This window comes from Anopheles funestus, chromosome 2RL (genome assembly GCF_943734845.2).
Source record: "Anopheles funestus chromosome 2RL, idAnoFuneDA-416_04, whole genome shotgun sequence".
Taxonomy (NCBI): domain Eukaryota; kingdom Metazoa; phylum Arthropoda; class Insecta; order Diptera; family Culicidae; genus Anopheles; species Anopheles funestus.
This window is the reverse complement of record NC_064598.1, coordinates 59,307,907-59,331,720: the sequence shown is the minus strand read 5'-3', so window position 1 is coordinate 59,331,720 and position 23,814 is coordinate 59,307,907. Positions and strand designations below refer to the sequence as shown.

Below are 23,814 nucleotides of genomic sequence, written 5' to 3'. Positions count from 1 at the left end.
CCAGTCAAATAACATGTCCGATAGTAAGCCGTTGTCATTGTGGTTGTTGTTGTTTGTTGCCTTGGCTTCCCACTTAAAAAAAAAACTCATCGAAGTGCGATCTTTGTTGTGTTGTGTAAAATCTAGTTTTCCCAATTTTTCCATGGTATTTATGCGTTGCTTTTCTCAGGTAACGTTTCTGATTAGTGAGGCAGTTACGTGTTGCGCTAGCAATTTGCCACAGTTAACAAACGAACTGAAAACATTTTCATCACATTCACCTGCGCAAGAATCAAATATTACCAAATTAGGAGTTGTTTATGTGTTCTGAAGGATTCTTTGTTTGATGGTAATGTGCCTTAATTTACACACGGATTTTAATCTGTTTTTACGAGCGCAGATTAATGATTTTAAGGAATGAAGGAAACTCTCCTTAAAGCGAAATGGATAATCGAAAGTACTTCAATCAGGAAGGCAAGGAGGCGAAAAACTTCTACCACCTGTCGGATAGTGGTGGCGAATCTCAGCGTAAGTAAAGAATAAATCATGATAGTTAGCTAAGTAGTATGTGTTACTTTTGTTGTTGTTGCTGCTATCGTTCCTACAGGAAGTCTTCCGAAAAGACCCCCCATTGGTGTAAGACCACGCTGTATACAATCACATGTGTCGCAACGTCAAAAATCGCTAACCAAAACAGGACCCCGCGTACGAAGTGCCTCGACGGGACGCGATAAAAAATCCGAACTACAAGCACGGTACTGGGCTTTTCTGTTTGGCAACTTAGAGCGCTCGGTAAGTAGTTATTATTGTTTGTAAAAATTGTACGTTAACAATCAAATGTTGGATCCTCAATTTAGGTGAATGAAATCTATCTAACCGTCGAATGCTACGAAAATCTATCATCATGCAAGGAAGCAATATTGGTTTTGGAAAACTATATTCGTGACTTCAAAGCCCTTGCCGAATGGTTTAAGGTGTCCTGGGATTATGAGGCTACTCCTTTACCACAGCGACCCCACTCATTAGCATGGGAAGTGCGGAAAAGCAATCCAGTGCCGCGTAAGTATCCATGCTGTACCATTTATAGGGTGCAAGATTTTAAAAATAATTACTACCATCCCGTTTTCTCCCAAAACAGGAGTTCGCAAGCAGCTCTCGAGCCCGGGGATGTCAGGTAAATCTAGTCCAAGCTTTTCTGGCAAAAATAGTCCCTGTCCTGTGGCGGAAGAATCCGGTCGGATAAGTTCGCCCAAGAAACCACATTCGTCTACAGAGAGCCTCAGTAAAAAAGGAAGCTCAACCAAATTGTCCCGCTACGATACGAAAGATGCTTCGGCAACACCTTCCGAAGAACCTGCTGTCACCGCAGCGGATGACAATGGAGTTGCTGAATCATCCTATGTGCTAAAACTCGACCAGTACACCCAAACTAATTTGGAAGATGAAAATCTTACGCTGGCAGAATATTTGGAGAAATATGATAAGCAGCATTGTAACGGAACTACTGTTACGGGTGAAATTGAAGGAGCCACTATTCAACCGTTAGAAGAAGGTATAAGCAGCGATGTTATTGTTGACGAAAAGAAGCTAAGCCTTCCAAGCGAACCGAAGGGAGAACCGATTGCGCCTAGAAGCTTAACAAAGAATGTTTCCGTTGTAAACATGACAGCTTCCAAACCTGGTTCACAGCGTGCAGGATTGCAGTCAAAACCTTCTACGGTACCGAAGATAGGTGGAATTCGCGGCAACGTGGTTCGTCCACCGGTGCAAACGAGTTTGGTCCGCAAATCGGCCACGGCGAGCAGTTTGTCCCAATCTAGTGTAAAAATTGGTGCAAATTTACCCGTCAAAAGCGCAACAGTGTCCAGTATGTCGTCGCACGCTTCACTAGCTAGGAATAGAAATGGTATCAAGCAAACATACGCTTTGAAGTCTGGTTCTGCACCGAGAACCCAATTGGGTAACAGTATGGCAGCCGTTGCTTCAAGATTATCGGTTCGCTCAAAAACAATGATAGAAGTTACTTGCAACAGTCGAACAAATCGGTCTTTTCCTTCTATAAACAAGGCTCGCGACGATTTACAGCGACGATCGACTACGAAACTTTCGTTCGATGCAAACCGATCCAAGGAAGCCATCTACAGTTCTAGCTCAACGTTGAAAGCATCCACAGATCGGTTAGGTTCGCGGAACTCTGTTGAAAGTGGTAGTACATTGAAGCCTAAGTTATCCGTCCCTACGAAGGCTGCTGAACGTCGTTCCGAACCAAAATCACTACCCTCGACGGTCGATACGACGAATAACGATGGTTGGTATACGGTGAAAACGAAACGTCGGTCTAGCTTGCTTTGGGCGACACGATTCAACCAACCCACCGGTTATGCAAGCTTGCCCACATTGGCATTGTTGGATGAAAACACCAATAATGACATCACAGAAGTAGAGAAAAATGGTGCACAGACCCCGAAACAAAACGTAAAAGTGAACGAGCACAAAAGTGAAATCAATCATACGCAACGCGCATCAAAGCGTGCGATAGAAAAGTCACCGAAAACAGCAACCCTACAAACTAGAGGCGCAGTATCGAAATGTAATGGGCCACAGACACTTTCGCCCGCGTGTTCGAAAATTGTTAAATCACACTCATCCACAACGCAGCTGGTTAAACCTTTAATTACGGACGCGGGATCAAAAACTCAACAGCTGATGGTTGCGACCAGTCGCGCATTCGTTTCAAGACAAAAGTCCGATTTAACGGGTTTAAAGCTAAAAACATTACACAAGGAATTTTTACGTAGTGAAAAAATGAAGTCCAAACATCCGGATCTACAACAACCACCTGCTGTATCGTCGAATGATGTTAGGTCTGTGAGTGATAATACACACTGCACCATCCACACTATGCAGGAAGGAGATAACCTTGGTCATCTAAACATGGTTGATATGAATATTCAGACGAACATCAGTACTACAGCGATCGATAGTTTATACGCTAGCTGTTTTGGCGAATCGGCAGAGTTGATGTACAGCGGAAAAAAGACAATCCCGCATTACGCCGACATTACCAGTCAATGTACCAGTGACGACCAGGAAGAGCAAGAACGCGATGATATCGAAAGCGATGAAGATCAGCGTAAGCTGTTGGAGGAACAGGAAAGTTTGGAAGCTCAAATACGAGAACTGGAAAATACGGGTGAGTTTTTTGGTTGCTTAATGTGAATGAATCAATACTATGTAGGATAATCGATAATATTGTGTTGATGCCATTTTAGAAATTGACTTCGACACCGAAACCGATGAGACGGATTGTGAAGCGATCATAGACTTCGAGGACACCGATGCCACCGTTGAAAGTGGAACAGAGCGGCAGAACGATTGCACGGGAATGGATGGCGAGAATGAGGAAGAGATCACTTTGGAAGCACGTTATGAACACGTGCTGGCCGATATGAATTGGGTTGATAGAGCTCGTACTCTCGACACACTGAAAGCGATCGTAGCCCGTCATCCCGGTCGTGCACAGCAGCTTCACGCCAAACTGTCCAGTCCCTCCCGAAGGCGATCATTGCATGAAACGTTAAAAAAATATCAAGCCAAACAGGCACGAGCCTTAGAGAAACGGCAAGCATTGCAGAAGGAAAAGGCGCTGAAAATTCAGCATCTACTAGCGCGCGTAGAGGATGTGAAAGCTGCCAAACAGTGTTTGATAGAGAAGAAACGGCTTCGGATGGAAGAAAGATTGCAGCGAGCGGCTGAGAATCGTTCCCAGTATATAAAGGACAAAATTAAAAAAGCACACGATGAGGAAGAAAAGCTAAGGGAGATTGCGTTCATCAAAAATCTAGAGGCACAAAATAAGCGACTCGATTTCTTGGAATCCTGCAAAGAGCAGGAAGTGCGCCTACAGGATCTCGAAACGGAGCGCCAGAAACGTGCAGAAGAGAAGGCGGCGAAAGAAGCGGCGGTCGAGCGACGTCGGCAGGAAATCGAGCAGGAACGCCAAAAGAAACTGCAGCAAATGAGTGAAAACCGTCGTGAGCGGGAGAAACGGGTTGGCAAAATGCAGGAACAGAAGGAACGCCAGCGACAAGCATTGGCTCGTGAGAAGGCACGTGACCGGGAAGAGCGATTATTAGCCCTGCAGCAACAGAAGCTGGCCACAGCGGAAGAATTGCAACGTAAGATTATTCAGAAGCAACAGGAGTCTGCTCGCCGACATGAGGAAAACATCGAGCAAATTCGCCAACGGGCCGTCGAATTGGCGACCATTCCTAGTCGCAGTGCGGATGAGCTGAGAAATGAAGAGCATGATGAGGAAAACTCTAGCGTAAGTGAAAAGGAAAGTTCGCAGGGTAGTGGATCAAATTTGGTGCCTAAAGTGAACAAGAAGCGAGTGAAAAAGTTGCGCCAAAAGTTGGCAACTGCGGCAGAAGAATATCTCACCGAGCTTAATCCTTTGGCTCCGTCGATACGCAAACAGAGCCAGGTGCCTCGGTTGTTAAGTACTATCGCGAAAGGAGGAAGCGGTATGTTGGGTGTTGAACGACCGATCGGCCAACTGTTAAGGTTGATAGCTAAAGCGGAGGTGGCTGATTTTCAATCACTGTGGCTGTTGGATGGTTTAAGCACGATTGCAACCGTAATTGAAAACGGTCTAAATCCGGGTACGGATGTGTCAAAGAAGTAAGTATCTTTCATTTGTCTGATTTTTCCATCCTTACCAGTCCATTCTTGTCATTCTTCCATTCATGCAACACCATATTTAATACATAATGAGCTCGTTTATCGTTTCTTAACAGGGCTGTAGTTCTATCGGTGCAGCTTTACCGGAACGCTTGCACATTATGTCCACAAATCGCGCGGCATGCTGTCTTAGGAAGTTCCGTTTTGGTGCTATTGAATGCTTTGTTAATTTCTCTTAAGGTAAGTAGCTTACACCAATATTTTCTTTTATGAAATATAATGTTTTAATTAGTTTTGTATTGTGAATTGTTTTATCTATATTTAAAGGAAATTATTCTGTTTTGTTAACAAACCTAGGTATCCAATACATTTTCCATGTACGTTAAATGTACGCTAAGTGTTAGTATATCTGTTGAGCAATATTGATATTTTTAGCTAATTTGTATAAGGTCTAACCATCTTTAGATAGTCTATTGAATTAATTAAAAATAAATTAAAAAATGTTATGTTAGCTTAAAGCAAACATTTTAGCTAATTTATATGCCGTAAAGCGCATTCCAAAAGTTTTACGGAATAGACAAAATGTAAAACTGGAGATTTTATTAATAAAAAAAATTCACGACAAAACAAATGTTACAAATGTTTTCACAATGAAGTGAAACATGTTTAACCGTTATTAAATCAAGTGTTAAGCTATTTTACAATACTTTTCCAATTTGGGATTGTCATCAAATTTTGTTTAACTAAACTAAAGTCAAAGTATTCAAATACAACTAATTTTATACCTGTGAAATGCATCAAAATCAAAACAAATAACATAGGATGATATTCCATTAATTTTTACTTTTGTACAATAGACGCCAGAAGAAAAAAACAGTTTGTTTCCGGTGGAACTTTCAACAGAGCTTATACTGGCTTGTACAGTTGCTCTTTTGCCAACAAGTCCTTCTTCGAAGCAGGCGACACATCGAAAGGTTGCGGAACGGCTGCCAGATCTTTTGAGGTAAGACGAGTATAGTTGTTACATACTAAAAACCGTTTTACTATTGAGCATAGCTTATACTTAAAACCGTTCGTTTAATCGATATCGCTGTACATACTGCATGTTATGAAGGTATTTACGATAGGAATTGATTAGTATTCTTGTTGTACGATGAAACATGCTACATGGATTGGAACTAAATGTTTCTACAGACATATTGGTTTACATTATAGAGCAATAATTTACATAATATTAAAAAAAATATAAAATTTAATAACGAAATAGATATAGTCCAATTGAGAGGTGTGGTTTAACGTACTCCTACTTCTGTATTCGGTGTAAAACACTGTGGATCTTATATAATGTGAGTTGGCAGTCTGTAGTAAGGATTTGTCTCTTCTTTTGAGTGGCGAACTCACCGAGGCACCCCTATCCCACTATGCATGTAAAAATAAGTCTAGAAAGCCAGTTATGGCAGGCATACCCGAATAGGTCGTTACCCGAAGAAGTAGATGCGTGTCTCAAATTTTCACCTTTTTGAATCCTGGTGCAATATCGTTTGCATTTGATGATTATAGAGTCGGTTTCGTTCATTTGGCATGTTTACCATTACATTCAAGTGATTTTTAAAAATATATTAAACATTTTTATTATATTATATACTATTATTATATACATTTATTATATTATATAAAATTATTCACTGTTCTTCCCATTAGCTTTCTCCATGAATGGTTAATTTTGGGATATAAATTAACTTACATGACAAATTTCAAAATCCACCACTATCAGTTATCAGATGAATTAAAGGGGGCTGCCTATACAATATTTTGATTGGGAGGTTTTCGTTCTGCAATACTGAAAACATCGGATTGTGAAAAATTAATATGTTTTAATGGTTACATGTCGATTTGGTACGCAATTCTATATAGTAATTTAATAATTTTGAATATTTTATGTTGTTTGGCTGGTTCCAGTTTTACTAGTGATCAATAAAAAAGAGCCAGCTTCAATTTAATGACTGATGGAAGTGCATCAGCGCTTTTCAAATCAATTTGCTCAATCAGTTACGGTTACTTTACGGAACCAGCTGACAGTTTTATGCGATCGTCGATCGCGAAGGTCGGTGGGCAAAGGAAACTGCCCTTTCATCACGTTCAATTTATGCTGCTTGTGAAATGATGTTTGTCGGAACGAGCGTAGGGAGATAAAAATGAAGGTGTATGTGCTCTCCATACCACGGCCATTAAAGCGTGAAGCGTTGAAAACATGTGTTAACATACACAAACCCTCGAATCGGGCGCCGTGTATTGATAATGGATGAGAATATGGTGAATTCTGCTTTCGTTTCTCTTCTTTTCTTTATGATAAAATGCATAAAACACTTTTCGCCGCTAGAACTGGCGAACGAAATGGTGGTTGTGCATACGTAAGCTAATGGACATCTCATCGACAGCTTGGTTAAAACTACATGTTTAATGCAGCTCAACAATGAGACAAAATTGGGATGATTTGTAAAATATTGATTGTATGTTTTGAGCAACTCATAAATGATGATGCGCATTCTTGTGTTATTCCAATTTTTTTAATGTTTTAAATTACTTTTCGTAGGATGTAAAGTTATATCGAAGGGTTCGTTAAAATAACATACTTCCAATGGATGTGATAAAAATATCTCGTACGAACGATAAGACATTATAAGACTTTATCCTTCCAGCTTTAGCCCGATCAATGGTAACATTTTTATTGACAAACGCGAGTATTGTTCGGGATGGAAGGCTTATCAACTATGCATATGTCAATATACACTAATTGAATATTTGATGTGAATTGTTTATAACGTATTTATTTTACCTAATTTGAAATTCTCCCCGTTGGTATCGATCGCTAGATAGCTGCTAAAATAAAAGATTTTGCTCATCTAATTAAAATGTAATCAATACGATATTTTAGCTCATAATATGAAGTTTATGTTTGTGTTTAGTAGAATTTTCTGCAAATATTGTTGTTGAAAAAGTTGAAACTTTTACTGTTTTTCTATTATGAATACTTATATTCATCACTGACGTAGACATATTGACTTAAGATAGATGATTGCGGTAGATATACATATAGGCATTTCAAATTATCAAATAATTTAACAAATAACGCAGATTCGGCCTAAAGCGTGAACTCCTTGTCATACGTGGATGTTCAATGTTAAAACGCTTTTTTTCCAAGCATTTTTTTGCAAAATGGGATCCAACATTTATTGGCAGACCTCTTCGAACCGATTGATTTATAATCGCTATCAGAGGCTCATTCATCATCTATTGAAATATACTAAATTACAAATCTATGAATGTTACAGGTCTTAAATTCAACCTCAACAATGTCTTTAAACATATTTTTAAGTTTCCGAGTTTACGGTTTACGATGTTTGTAAAGAAAAGCCAGTGGATAACGTGAATTCGAATTTTTTGCAGCATTCTGAAGACTCGTGAATCTTGTGTCAAAAATGTCAACTTACATTTTTTGTTGCTTTTTTTAAAATCCTGCCAACACAATATACATATAAAATAGTTGTTCTGATTGAAAAGTCGTGATAATGACCGTTTTTGAGCTTCTGAGTTGTACTTAAACTTAAATTTGATTTATATTGTTTTAAAGTTTCTAACAAACTTATTAAGAGACAAATAGCTTAAGGATCTTAAACACTAGAATTGCTCAAACCGTTATTTTGTCCGGTACGTTTAATTTAAATCATATTAATTTTTATAGGATGAAGAATTCTATCTTATTTGTTGCATGCATTTTACTTTTTTTTACATAGTATGAATTCTGAAAAAAGCATTTCTTGTAAATTGTTTATAAAATAACAAACAATAAAATTCCTTGAAATGTTAAGTAATTCAAAGGGTTATACAAGTATTAGGAATTTCAAAATTTCAGCAAAGAAATTTAAATTAAAGCCAGACAAATTAAGCAATTAAAATCAATCTGACAAATTAGGAGATAATTTTAATAAGACATATTGAATATCTTGCTATACAGTTTTAAGTTCCAAATATTTGGGAGCAAACAACCAATTTTCCTCTCGAATATTAGATATGTTCTTAGGAAAAGCAAGGTTTAAAAAAACTTATGTCAATATTTAAAAAGTACTGCATGTAGTTTGTTATGAAGAGTTATAAATAATCTCCCTATTTCATTTTCTTCCAACTTACTCCACTTGCCATTGCAACATGTTAATTATTTCGTAGTTAAATTGTCTTTTAAAAAATGTCGACCGCCATCATATTCCTCTTCTCTTTCAAAGTGCTGGTGCTGTCTGGTTCTGTAGTCATTTTTATACCGCACGTTGCAATAAGACCCTAAGCAAAGCAGAGGTTTATCAAACCCCCTCTGAATAATGAATGCAGTTTAGCAATGAGCCAGATGAAGTTGTTAAAAGGGATAGAAAGGGGTTGGCTATTCTGTTCATTTTCATGTTTTTTTTCGTGAGCTATGAACAGCTTCCGGAGTTGAAGCTTTTTTTTTCATGCCAAACGCGAATGCGTTTGATGTGTTGTTGCTCATCCTATCTATTGTTTGCATATGTCGCGTTACCAACGGATATCGACTGTACAATTTTGCATATGTTTCAAACTATTCTCCTGAAGCGAGATCAGATGTTAGCATTGGTTAGTGTGGGTCATGTCGTTATTTTGAGGACAATTTCACAAGCATGAATCGTTAGTGTATGGTTGAAAAGGGTAGAAATTTGGTGCTAGCCATGATGTGCTAGAGAATAGATAGGGTTCATAGTTACATTTTGAGCAGTTTAATGCATTATTACGACTGATGCATCTCATTTCATGAGGCGTTTGATGGGCGTGAAAGCGAAACCCGTAATTATTTGCCTTTTTCTAATTTCACAACATGACCCCTTTTAAAATCAGTTCAATTTAAATATGATGTCTTATTAAGCGGTCAGATCTGCTAAAAAGCTTCTTCATTTTCTTCTTTTTCATAGTTCAATAGTATTTATTAATCTGGGTTTGCTTCAATAGGTATACAGTGTCTTTGGTATCATTCTAATGGTTTAGTCCAGTAGAAGCCTTGCAGTACTGATTATGGTACAGACTATTGGACCACATACAGACTATTGGAACTAGTCGAAAAATGTTTATTTTTTAGTTTAAAGTTATTTCGATGCACTTTACATTCAAACACTACTTTCAAGAATATGTGTAGAAGGTATTGTAGCAGCCAGCTCAGGTTTGTGGAGTCTTTTTTATTTAAATGTTATCTTTTATTACCATTAAAATAAAATAAAGTTGAAATTAAGGAGAATACATTTTCAGTAAATATTGGATGGTTTGTTTTATAGTTTGCTATCGTTGCTTTATTAAATTCTATTTTATATCAATCTCACATAAAGCTTAATCATCTTTTCATATTTCGATTGTTTAACAATTTATGGTAAAACAACAAAAACCCTGTCCAATTCATATGGCGATTGATTCCACACAAAGCCTAACATCAGGAAACATTAGTAGATCGCTAAAAGTGATTCCCTGGGGTCGCAAATTGAAGTGCATCGATGGTGTTTCACGGCAATGGTTCCTGAAACTCACGCCCTTTTGAATTGTATTGAATGTAGCATAGGGACCTCGTTGGGATAAGATCATCGTATCGCCGCAATGTTCATGTTTTGGTGAACTACCATGACGGACAGCATGGGGCACAACCGGAGCGGAGATGCACCCCGCCGTGCTCGGGGATTTGATTTTATTAACGCCCATTTCAAAAGCGCAAAAGAAATGTCCTGCCGGATGGAAAACGCAGCGCCATTATTCCCTACACTACATGGAAGGTTTTGTCCGGTCGTCTCCAGTGGTTCTATTTACGAGATTAAGTCTTTATTTTCAGCCAATCGGGCGGAATCAATTTATAACGTATAAATAAAGAGCGCAACATTGCATGGTTGTGTTTATATTGTTGTTATTATCGATATTAGTGGGTGCAGTTCTTTTATACGTGTGCATTTTTTTGCACTTCTTTTGTTTATCTCTACGATGCTTTCCTGCATCTCTGTGTGCCGCATGGCCAATCAATGGAAGAGCCACCCGCTGGGTTTGTGTTCACAGCAGAACCGCATTATGTTAGCCTTTTGCTGCGGCTGGCAGTGGTTGTGGCTAGTGCTACCACTTGCCACTACTTTAGCCACATGCAGCTTGCCTTCAGTCGTTTCGGGATCCTTTTTTTCAATGCTGCCAAGTTGAACGGAATAGCCAGAGCTCCATCGGAACGAATATTTCATTCGCTTCCATCATGCTTCCGCGATACTTCGGCTTTCAAACGAGGGAGAGATGCTGCTTTACCGATGGCGAGGACCCCCTGGGGAATCTGGCAATCTTTTATTCTCCCATTAGGAAACGATAATCACCTTTGCCGTTCGCTACGGCACAGCGTTGAGCTATCGTCGGTAGATGGTGATGTTGTTATGCCTTGTTCGCTGTGGCGTGCCTAGGGATAGAGGCTCGTGCGGGTTAACGATATACAATCAAGATTTGGGCAGAGATGTGCCAAGCAGAGCTGATGATGATCATGTTGATGGCTTTATTGAAATTTGACACCTTTCGGCCAATAGACCACACACTGGGTAGTTGAATTTATGAACGGTCGGTAAGGTTTCGAGTCCAGTTGTTCACTGTAGTGTTGTCGTGCTGTGTCAGTGTAATCTTGGAATTAGTACGGCTTGACGACTCTTTTAAGGTCGGTAAAAAATAACTGATGATCGTCGCCAATTCCAGTGTATTTATCAATAGTGGTAATGAAATAATTGATAGTTTGCTGTGGGTTTACGTTGTTATTATATTTATTGATTGCTTTTTTGATACGTTACGTTTTATTGATTACTTCCAGTCAGAATGTAAAACATATGTAGTGGAAGAATGGCGATCGGCACAGCGCCTGATAGGAGTCAGATACTAGGGAATATATCTCTATGGAGTAGATAAAGGATGTTACATCTACATTAAATATGCACTCACTTTGAACCGGTAGTACAATTTTGTGGAATAGATGCTATGTATGTTTGTTTTTAGTTAACGCAACGCAACCCAATGTGTACGAATCAGTCGATATCGTTTCGGTCACAGGGCACCACTAGGCCACGTGAACATCATTAGCATTCTAGCATGGCACCAGCAAAATCTATCGGGGTAAACCTTGCGAGATGTGATGAGTTCTTACGTCTACGCTCTGTTTACCGAGCATCCTTCTCGGCTGCTGTCGCTGACGCTGCTTTGGCTGGATTCGTTCTCCTGGGAAAGGGACGACAAACGGTGGTAGTGCAGTGCCTGTGAAGCGATAGATAGATTGTTGCTCGTTACGGTTACGGTTACGGCACTGTGCAAGTACGAGCACGTGGGCTAAGGCCGTAGCACTGCCGGAACGAAAAACTGAACATCAGTTCAAATATTTGGCTTTATCTGGCCCGCTAATTGAAATTTCACAATTTTCATCCCACGAACACAATTCTATTTGCGAATGTTTTCTAGTAGCCAATTTGGAAGCAAACTTTCGTGCATACCTAGGCCTCAGCATGATTGTTTGCAGAGGAGTAGTAGTAGAATAATCTTGTTCACGTTAAGAGTTAGATCAATCGCGTAAAGACAAACAGCCAATTTTTTTGTTGTGAAGTCTCATTCATTGAGTTAGGATTTGTTTATGCAAGAAATGAGTTGTTAAGGCGTTTAAGGAAAAACTTATTAACACATAAACCACTGTTAACGCAGTCTTTGTGAAACGAGCATGGAAAAAAATTTATCATTAAAAATCACTAATAAATGGTGTTGCTTCTCACATTTGAATTAAACAATTAAATTGAAAACTAAGAAAATTGTTTATTTATATGTTTTTTTTGTGGAATTTTTATAAATACATTATACATGATTATAATTCTTTTATACATTTTTTGTTGTCTAAAATTGAAAGTGAAGTAGATGTTTATATAAAATAAAACACATTTTTATTACGTAAGGAGTTCTTTGAATACCTTTAAAAATATGAAACATTTCGAAAAAGTATTGTACAGTAAACATGTAAATCTTAATACACTGTATATAAAAATTGAAAAAAAAAATAACATAAAAGCATAGCATTTACTGGTCTTGTTGGTTTATGTTGTGGAAATTCGTTCTATTTATGGTCTAGTATCTACGCAAAGTTATTGCACCCTATTCGAATGGGACAATAGATTGCCACTTGAAAATCACTCGGCGGTAAAATAGCACATGGTGTAATTGTGAATCAATATTGATGTATTTCTTTTTCTATTCTTCGCTGTATGGAAGCGATTTTTGTTTCTTTTCTCCCTTATGTAGCTAATATTCCTTTGTTTAAACATTTGCTATTTTCGGTCAGCCTTACTGTATTGTCTAAACTGTACCACTGTATTGTCTGTCTCTTTGTGTTGGTGTATGTGGTCCCTGCACTTTATGTTCTTATCCATGTAAGCATTTTAAGTTATTTTTAAACAAGTTGTATTATAATAGTATAGTTACATTTTCCAATAACTATGATCTTCGATAAATTTTTAATAATATTAAGACACAAACAAAATTTTTTCTTTTGTTTTTTAACAATATAACTTAATTAAACATTACTTTGCAAGATTCACTATAATTTTAGCGAGAAAATTGAAATGAATAAAAAAATTACAAGTGTAACTATTGAAAACAATATAATTAACCTTTGTTTCAATAACCAAAATACACCCTTACTTCTATAACCACTTACCCGGGTAGGTAGTGCAGTTTTTATTGAATTTTGCCCATTTCCACGTTAAAAGGCGTTTTTATTCAATTCTACAAGATGTTTTGACTTCAATTTAATTGAAAAACAGTTTCATACTAAACATTTACCTGTTGTTTTTTAATTTCGAATCACAGTTTTATTCTATAAAACATTTTTACATTCCTACTTCTATAACCTACCAGTGTATGTCATGCGTTTTACGGGTTTTGAAAGGTATATTTTAAAAAAAATCTGGTTTTTGGTTATATAATAGAAAACATGTTTTTATCCATTTATATACTTTTAACCCGATAGCTTTATTATACTAAATGTTATTAAGATATAATAGTACATACATACCCGGCTAGGTGGTAATTGAAATGAAGGCTAAACAAAATGTATAACAAAATTGATTGTATAAAAAAATTGAAAATAAATTCTAAATTTAGACATATAATTGAAAGGCATGGGCTGATTGAATTAATATACATATTAATTATATCCAATCGCTCAATCCATTTTCATAACGCCGCATGTGGTTGAAATGAAAAAAAAAATGATTCAAAATGGAAAGAAAACATTTTGATTCGGTGAAACTATGCTATGATAACAGAAAACACAGACTAGCCACATGTTTATATCGTTGATCGAAAGGTTTTCCGAAGTAACCAACAGAGTAGATTAAAGTTTGTATTCAAATTACTAAGCGGATTATGGAAGTGGATGTTAATTGAAATGGAACGTTCAAGCTGAGACAAACTGGCCTATTTTAGATTTGGTATGCTGGCGTAACATTTGGCATGTTGATAATGGAAATAATCTTAATGCATCACAGTGGAAAAAGATATTGGTTCGACTGGATGGGATTAAAATCAATCCAGTTGAAAAAAATGCCCTTGCGAAACAACAACACAACACGTGAAGTCAAAATATTGTTCAGTTTAGAACAATAAAAGTTAGATTTATTTTTTGGTTCGTTGTAAATTGTTTCTGTTTCGTTGGCCTTTTTTCACAATATATTGTTAATAACAAAATGAAGCTTTAACGTTTCATGTTATCAAAAGTAAACAAACATAGTTGCTTTGCGAAATTTAGCAATGACTATTGTTTGAAGTTGCATTCCTATTCTGAATAATTAATAGCATAAATTATGCCCTTTTTTAATATTCCGCAGATTGAATGGAAAATGCAGCATCACCGGCAACTGAGAAAGAAACCATGATCCTTTCACTAATGCCGTGGGTCGTCTTTTGCATACAAATTATGGGGTTGTTTTAAATCCCAACCAAAACAAACAGTGGGCAACCGTAGCGGAAAACTGACCGTGTGTACAAAAATCGCGTCGTCTTTGCTGTGTATTAGAAGATTAATGTTTACCGTTGGTCAGCCCTGGAAATGAATGGAAAAGGGTAGAGATTTATTTAGTCAAGCAAGAGTTTTTGGAAAACTGTGTGGAAATGTTTGCATTGGCAACCCTTTTCTGCACCACAATCAACAGGTTCTGATGGTGGTATCTCTACGTAACGTTGTATGAGTGTTTATACAGTAGAATCAAATTAATTGCCATTCTTGTTGAAGCGATTCATCTAGCGGAATGGATGTTGTGCTTTCTAATATTGTACATTAGGCAGAAAAGATAACAAGTGTCTAAAACGTGTGCTAATTATTAGATTTTATTAACTGTTTCTATGTGTTTATATTTTTAGTGTATCGTATTTCTCTTTCTAACCACTTTTTTCTTTAATGTGAAAACTTTACACATTAAAAAATAGAAATTGTACTATTTTTAGTGTTGTAATTGAAAGGATGGCAGTAAATAATGCCCTTTTTTATAAAAAAATTTCTACCAAACGCGCAGAATGGTGGGACTAAGCGAGTGCGCAAATAAAGCTGTTTTTGTTTACCTATGTCATATGTTAATTCTTCACAACTCTGATTATGCTGTTTGCAATCCTCTTGTTACACTTGATTGCAGCTGACAGCTACCCACGCCTGGCCTTCGGGAAACACACTAGTAGCACGGGATAAAAAGGGTCCATGAGTGGTTAACGGTACCGTCTGAGATGGTAAGGGATATAGGAGACAGCTACAAACGGCAACCCCTCGGTGCAATGTTGGTACATGGTGCTATTTTTCCGCAGGATCTATGTTTGCACTTTTCTGCGTATTAGCCCGGCGTTGTCAAGTGTCAACTGTCAACTTGTGTGCGACTAAGGTTTTTCTCTAACCCCTTGTCCGGATAGGCACTTTTGCACTTGCGATATGTTGGTGCGGCTTTCCTCGGATGGTACTAAAAACAATATGGAACGTTAAAGCAGATCCCGATTAAATCCTCGTTGGCGGCTACTCTACATCGTTAGCAGGAATATCAGCACCTAATAGTGTATGCGGAAAGAAAATGGAATAGATTTGTTTTGATGTTTCATTTTCCGATACAAACTCGATAATACATATTACCAAATGTGTAAAAAGGAAAGGGAAAACTATCTCATTTTTAAAGCTTATCGAGAAAGGGTATGGTGTGTTGTTTAATTTAAATAAAAAATGCTTTAAAGGGTAACAAGGGGTGCATGACTGTTATGATGGATTACTGTTTTGTCACGGCACTGAATGTTGACATACCTAGGGGGCAAGACACTGGGAGTGAATGCCTCAGGATAAAATTAATCCAGTTCCATTTTAATCAACAGTAGTACCTTAATACTGCACGACAATGTGCATGAAGGAAGAGTACTCAATGGTTCTGCTTTAAGGAGTTGTCGAATAGTTTTAACCATGTGGATTTTTTAGGCATATCGATCATGTAGAATGTAAAATTATGGTATTAAAATAACTAATTTATTTGCTGTTAATTCCCTTCCTTTTTCCAGCTATATCGTAAGCATTGGGTTAGTTGAGAGCTTGGTAAGACGAATCGATAAGGTGCATGAATCAATCGAAAATGAAACTAGTCTTGTACTTTCGCTGTTGGCCTCGTTGGGATTACTGACAAAGTTGGTTGAAATATGTCCAGCAGGTGCGTTTTGAAGCTAATGCTATTGCTACACAATACTACAACGATGGCTTTATAATGAAAAATTGTACATATTCACAGGTGCTGACATCACCAGATTTATGCTGACCGCACAGACAACGGAACTGTTTGGCACAATATCTCTGCTCTATGCTGCTGTTGTTCCCATTGGTAAGCTAAATGAAAAAAAAAACGAAATAAGCAGTAGTAAAAACAGAAGTCATGAACGTGAGATCGGATACCTGCAGACAATTTGGATGGTTTTGTTTGAACTCTGCGTTGAGGTTTTACCGCCTAGCCTAGGCAGATTTGTGCAATCAACTTTCCGATTCTACTAGAGAACAACCTGGGATAAGATTTGTTGAATATCTATCAAGTGTTTGTTAATCATTTTCTTGGAGGCTTGGTCGTTGCGGTTCTAGTTGGTACCGGAAATGGATCCGCTTAATTAGTAGATTAAACTAAACGTCACGAACTGACCATGTAGCCGTGTTCGGAAACGGTATTGCGCGCGTTGCAGGTGGACCTTCTTTTATCTTATTTGGGCAAGAGCACCTAGGAAATTATAACCAGCAATCAGATACAGCTTCTTCCCATGAGGATCGTCGGACTTGTTGAAACTCCGTACCGTATAGAAGAGGCATGTTCACATCGTATTGAATCGCTTGCCCTCTTTTGGGCTTCTCTTAATTTGCAGGTGAAAGCATTCCTCCCAGAACGACTTCCTTGGCGGCGGCTACTTTTAATCTTCTGGTGACCTTTGCCAACCTGAACGTTGAAGCGTTTCAGGTAAGTAATCGTAGCTCGTAAACGTAGACCAGCGGTTCATTTCGTTTCGGTTGGGTTTAGTTTTATGGTGTGATTTTACTGTTTCCGCTTACTTTCATTGCTTCGGTACGTACAGTAGTGTTTATAAGGCGTCCCATTCAGGGTTATGTGTTTGTTTTGAATGAATGATTTTTTTCCAGGTATTTGATCTATAAGCACGTGACTCTGAGGTGGCGGTATCCATTTGAGTAACATTAAAAAAACAATTGGTGGTATTCCAATCAACAATAATAAATCGCAGATATTTTCAAAACCACAAATGACAATAAATTTATTGGTGGATTATATATTAAAACGATTGACGTAAAGACGATGTTCTGACATAGTTCAACATGATTTAGGCGATTTATTGAGAGTGTCCTTCACAAAATGTTGAAAAAAATATTTTTTTAATTATTTAATTAGTCTACTTTTCTAAGAATTAAAATATTTGCTGTTGAAAGTGCTGAGAAACATTTGATTGAAATGTGTCTCAGCAGTTCGTTTGATGGCACTTGAACCAAGTGTTTAAAGCTGTTCTTCGATTTTGGTATGATCCGTAAATACATATTATCCCTTTTTTGCTTGTTTATCCAACAACAACAAGCAACTTCATCACCCCGCTATTAGCCTGTTTCAACACTTGAACTCAGCGCTGTGCATATGATGATTGGTTATGTCTTTGCAACCTGAGGTAAAAGAATTTTAAGAAACTTGTAGGATACAACCAAAGTAACTTTTTACCTGTTAAACCTTGACGAAAGGATAACCGGATGGAAGGTGTGGTATCTTGGCGATATAGTTTTGAATGAATAATGGCATTTACCAAAATTTACAACATAAAAGTGATATTGTGCGACTAACATCGATTTTTTATCGCTAAACTCTATTGCAGGCAGTATTATTAGAGCAAAATCTCTCACTAAAGTTCCTCGACGTCATCAGTATACTATTGCAGTACTGTGTCCCAAAGGCGGACGTAAAAAGTGAAACACAGACTGTGATAATCGACTTAATAGCAACGCTAGGTTTCTTCTGTGCCAACAATAAAATCAATCAGGTAAGAATGTAGTATTATTGATTTTTGTACGAAGCTATGACCACTTTACTCAGCGGGCTTCGAAAGGTGCAAGCTGGCTGGTTGTGCTCATGGCGCCATTTTGGATATCAACCCATCCGTTCTGCCTCTGATATTGGAGAGACTTATATGATGCTTTGAGTGTAGTTTTAGCTGCTTTGATGTTTTATTTTTCGTAGCCGAAAATGTAAGACAATGCTTGTGAGAAGTGAAGATTCTATGGCAGGGGAAGAATAATCCACCGTTGCCACCAAGCAGCCAGGGCCATCTCTTGTCTTGGGCGGCGGCATTCACCTTTCAGCCATTGCCTTTCCATTAGCCTTTTAGGTGCCGCAATAATTTTCTTGATCTAAATTACTTTTATGACTTGTGGATTCCTCCTTCGCGCAGTCTTGTGCATTCTCTTCTGTCTAATCTAACTCTTACATATCTATATGTATGTATAGTTTATGTTTTCCGCTATCCATCGAGCTCTGCCATTGGCCCTTTCGCGTATTCCTTTGCTCTTGTCTTCTTAAGCGTGGTCATGGGCATCCTCAAAACGGGGAATAGCTGAGAAGTCATATTTTCCCCCTATCGCTTTGTTTCATCGTACTCTTTCGCTGAAAGACCGCACATCTTCACATTCAGACTAGCTTGCATCCCACCGCACCAAGGGCTCCATGATAGCCACCGCGAATATCTCCTTTGGTTCGTTTCATAGCATTCCACATTCTGACGTTCGCACCGAATGGACGCCATTGCAGGCTGCTAAGCGGCTTCTCTGTTCTCAAACTTCATCAGTAAAGCTCGGATGAACGTTATTCGGTGAAGATTGTTCGTATAACATCGTAACAAAACGTATTATTATCTGCCGTTCACTTTTTTGCTCTTCCGAACGGGTTGGGTTAACGGGTGGTTAGCTTTGCATTTCTACGTTCTGTTAAATTGTAGTTAGCGGACCGCTGTAACTTGTTTGAAGCTCATGAGTTTGTGATGGTTTTGTCGATCAGTTGATCTGGTCACAATTAACTTTGAATGAATGTTGGTATGATCAGCAATTCTAAACGTACAGTGATTCAGACTAGTATGACAAGATAACTTGCAAACGTTACTGTTTATTATTTTATTGTTTTATTTTACATATTTAAATAAATAAATGTTGTCCAAATATTGTTGAATGGACCCAAAAATTGTTTGGGGCTCTTTGTTACATTACAGTATTTTGTTGACACCGCAACACTGCGGAGGCTACGCCAAGTGTAATTATGAACGTAGAACTCGATGTTCGAGTTTACTTTTAGTTTTCTGGACAAATCCATCACGTGTGATCAGGAACAGTCTCTTTGGCTTGAGATCTCCACTTTCTTTGGTTGTTATTACATGGTGCTATAATATGTGGCAGTAAAGCATGTTGTCCGTCAGTGTTTTTTTTCGCAGCGTCATCTTACTGATTCCTGACGGCTGATAAGTTATACCAACCTGAAGAGACGATGAAAATATTTTGGTTTTTTTTTACTGAAATTACTACAGACACTGTAATTTGCTCAGTTCGCCGCTTACGGCCACTGGTAGATTCTATCGGAGAATGAGCTTTCAATTATTTTAAAATTGTTGCCGATGCTTACGTTTTTAAAAAAGATCACCAAAGGACATTACTTTTTGAAACATGATAGTTATTATAAATAGTTATTTTTAACACCTTTTATTTAAAAAAAAAACAGAAAAGTAAATGTATTTATAAGATACTTATTTCTGGAAATAATTATAAAACTATAATCTAATATATCTATATTGTTCATTGTTCTGGACAATTGTTTAAATCCACGAATTAAAATGCGTTTTATTTAATTTTAATTTCCAATGTTGCAGGATTTATTAACATCTGATCAGTATATGTGCGTCATTAAAAATTTCGCCAAGCTACCCAAGCAATTTGACGTAATAACATATCCGACGTTGGTCACTATAATTCATGAGAACCCAAGTGCCAGAGTCGTGGTCGGCAAAGATTTCAATGTTGAGGTAAGTTCCAATGCAAATGTAGTCAATGTTTTGATGTGCGATTCGTGTAGCACATAAAAATGAACTCCAAATAAAATGTCCAAAGCCGCCATCATAAAATCATGAGTGTTTGCAAGCTCTTTGTTTTATCAGATTTTTCATTCGTTTTAATTGTCAAAATTTGTGTTATAGTCACTTGAAACGCTTTGCGTTGCTTAAACGAACCTATAATGCGGTTGTAACTTTTATTTAGCGATGCTCGGCGATTGCTAATGATGCATCATCAATCAGTTGTTGCTGTTTGATGCATTAAAATCATACATTAATTTATTTTTTATTCTTTTTATGTCTTTTCCATGTTTTATTGTTCATTCTGTTGGATTTTGGTTGACCCCCATCTCAATGTCTGTTGCAGCTGCTGGAAGAATTTAGAAGATCTGATATGGCGAAGAAGAATCGCATTATATCACTTCTGGTATAGTGTGGTTAAAAACCGATGCGCGGAAGTATGCAAGTGAGTGAAAAGTGTAGGAGAGAATTTTTTTTATTAACAAAGATTCCAGAGAATACCTTGATAGTAGGTCCATACAGGTATAAGAATGTAACGGACCGCACACTAATATTGCAGTCGTGTTGAAGCGAAATACGTTGATAGCCAGTGTTTTTAAAGGCAAAAAGAAGTGCTATGTAACAAACATCAATTACGTTATAACATGCGTTCAAATATATGAACCATCAGTCATCAGAGCTAACAGGGACGGCGGCATATTTTTGAGTTCGGCAGCATGGTTGCCGTATCAATCAGCATCACCGATCAGTATCAAGTATTTTAGTAGTATGCAGGTTCAAACAAGCAGAAATGACAGCAAAAAGTCCCAATTAAACAACGCCTTGAACGTAACCTAATCGTCTCAAGTGACAAATCACAATAAGCATCTGGATTGTTTGGAAGACATTCTCATTTGTTCTAGCTGAAGACCTTCATGTGATTGCAGAAATGGTGTAAAAACAAACAAACGTCAGGTCAACCACCGCAACCCTAGACGTATCGCACAATAAGTAATATAGTAACATCGTTAGTCCGCAGTACCGTTTAGACTACATTACTACTCTGTGATTAATCTTTAGCTTGTAATTGAACACAAACTAAACAGAACGTACACTCCACTAACGAAACCAAGTAGCATAGATAGTAATAGATTCAGTCAAAATGCTATCCAGGACATCAGATGAAAGATGGATAGAGAGAGTCTCAGTTGATTTTTAGATATTCTTTTTTATTATTTTGTGTCGCTTTTCTAAAACTTGTTTATTGAATCTTTCTTGCTTTATTTACCTGTTGAGGGAATGGTGAATTTTTGAAAAATAAGCGAAAAAATTATGGAACACAACTGAACAATAAACTGATTGCTTTTGTACTTACAATAATGGGGAGATACTATGTTCTGCAAGTAATTTGAAAGAAAATCCCAGTTGCTAATGTTTGTTGGTGTCACATATAAATATAATATTCACTTTGAAATATTCGTTCATTAGTTCCACAGTGTGTGAGATGACATTTTTTAATTAGACTAGAGTTTTCATAGCATTGCGATTAGCTCATTGCTGGACACAGGTCCTGCAGAATGAGTAATGTTATCAACGAGAACAATCTTATTGTCAAATGGATCAAACCAATTAGCCACAGTTGACCAATGGTCATCATTTGAAGTTGTAGCAGTTCAGCAAAGTGTGAAAAATTAAAATTACATCTTATGTACGCATATTAGCCTTAATCCATCAGCATACTCCAGTGAAAATTCAATGTCGTTTCGGCGTTCAGTCGTTTCGTGACCCTCTCTAGCGGCACGTGTTGCTATCGGATGGGTGTGATAATTCGGTTAATTGTTTCCGAGTGGTGTGCGACCGTCCGTGACGTTTATTGTTGCATTTCCTATTTTTGGTGTTCATTTTTTTGCTATTCTTTTTAGAGTTCCAATGGCAAATTCAGTGGATGAGAAATGTGGTAGTGAGCATGAATTATTGTCCCGTAAGAAAACATTATCCGAGGGTGGTCGAATATAAAAAGTGAACAACCAAAGTACCCAAATCTACAGAAATGTAGAAAAAATCTCCTTTTCCGGCTGCTTAGCAGCAGCTTCCGCATAAGCTGTGAATTCTTATGCTTTCTGCAGGCAAGTAAGAAAAAGAAAAAATGAAATGGCACCCCCGATATGCAGTTCTGTTAACATTTACTAGCAAAATTCCCCCTGCATACAGCGCATATGGTAAGCTTGGTGTTGGGAGGTGACAAACCTCTACGCGTTAGCCTTCGTTTAGCAGATCAGACTTTGGCAAGTGGATGTGGATTTGCACCGTCACGAGCAGCGACACTCCCTTATGTGTTCCATAACTACTCCCGAAAATCTCGATAATGAAATTCATCTAATCTGCTTTGTGTTACTTTTCCCCTTCATGTCTTAGCCAGTGGACGCCCATCTGAAGTCAGGTCTGGGTAAGTGCGTCCTTATTTGAACAGAGAAGGGACACGAATGTCGCTTAGACTTGTATTGCAGGCACCTCCTGTATGTCGCAGCATGTCACTATCGTTTGATTACTTTGTTTACCGTAGAGAGGGTGTATATGGCGTATTTTTGTTGTTGTATTTTTTGTTTGCATTCCCTCAGCAAGCTTCTAGTTGCATTTTTCGCTGCCGTTCATCTAATTCGATAATGAGAATGATTAAATTATAATCCTGTTTACTACATGTTCTTTATCCGTGAGCCGGAAGGAAAATCGATTACAATGTAATGTACCAAGCAATGACGAAATATTTAAAATATTTTCAAATATTACGAAATTTTGAGCGTGGCCTATTGCATAAAGTGTGTTGTGATTATAATTTTTCTTTGAGACATATCAACTTCCTTTGAATGAAAATTGTTTTAAGTAATCTTACCGAGCTTATGACCTAAAGTAAAAACTGTAATTGAAAACTTTATGGCGTGAAGAAAAATTGTAAGAGACATTGCACAAAAATCGTTCCGATTCTCGCTAAAGCTAGGGATCGCTAATGTGCGGAGTAATCGGTACCATCGGGCTAAACGTTAGCAAAACAGTAATTGAATCAGAAGAAACATTCATTCATATTAGTGTCAACGGTTGCGACAGGAATTTACAGGGTCTGTTGAAAATTGCTAGCTGCAGCATTTGAACATTATTAAGGATAGGACACACATCGAATACCCAAGAAAAAAACCCAATGGACAGTTTTGTTTAAAATGTATGTAAATTACACACTGTTTTGAAGATATTTATTACTTACTTGCTGTGGAGTATTTCTAAAAGCATTGCCTAATGTGTTTTGATGATAAAACTATTTTGCCTTCCTTACCCGTTGTCGATTATTCAACATATTCTGATCATTAAGATGACGACCGTAAAGAGACAGCATCTCAGAGAGTGGATGTGATATTTCTTTATTGAATTACGATGTGATGTGGCTGGTACTGTGTAGTCTGCAGTACATAGAATGTTTTAAATATG

At 37.6% G+C, this 23,814-nt stretch overlaps 1 protein-coding gene across 2 annotated transcripts; it reads left to right on the top strand.

The window, feature by feature from the left end:
* The first annotated feature begins 31 nt into the window (after positions 1-31).
* Positions 32-21,717, top strand: LOC125761577 (S phase cyclin A-associated protein in the endoplasmic reticulum). 2 transcript variants are annotated; one of them, XM_049422810.1, is made up of 14 exons: positions 32-169; positions 380-507; positions 587-771; positions 837-1,038; positions 1,118-3,172; positions 3,252-4,662; positions 4,779-4,902; positions 5,520-5,665; positions 16,279-16,424; positions 16,503-16,592; positions 17,119-17,210; positions 18,124-18,288; positions 20,158-20,310; positions 20,705-21,717. In XM_049422810.1, exons 2-14 carry the CDS (start codon positions 423-425, stop codon positions 20,768-20,770), a joined length of 4,920 nt encoding a protein of 1,639 aa, XP_049278767.1. In that variant the 5' UTR covers positions 32-169; positions 380-422; the 3' UTR covers positions 20,771-21,717. The 2 variants fall into 2 exon arrangements, with proteins under 2 accessions (XP_049278767.1, XP_049278768.1); XM_049422811.1 differs by lacking the exons at positions 18,124-18,288; positions 20,158-20,310; positions 20,705-21,717 and adding an exon at positions 17,390-18,117 and having other exon boundaries at positions 32-507.
* Positions 21,718-23,814: the final 2,097 nt, after the last annotated feature.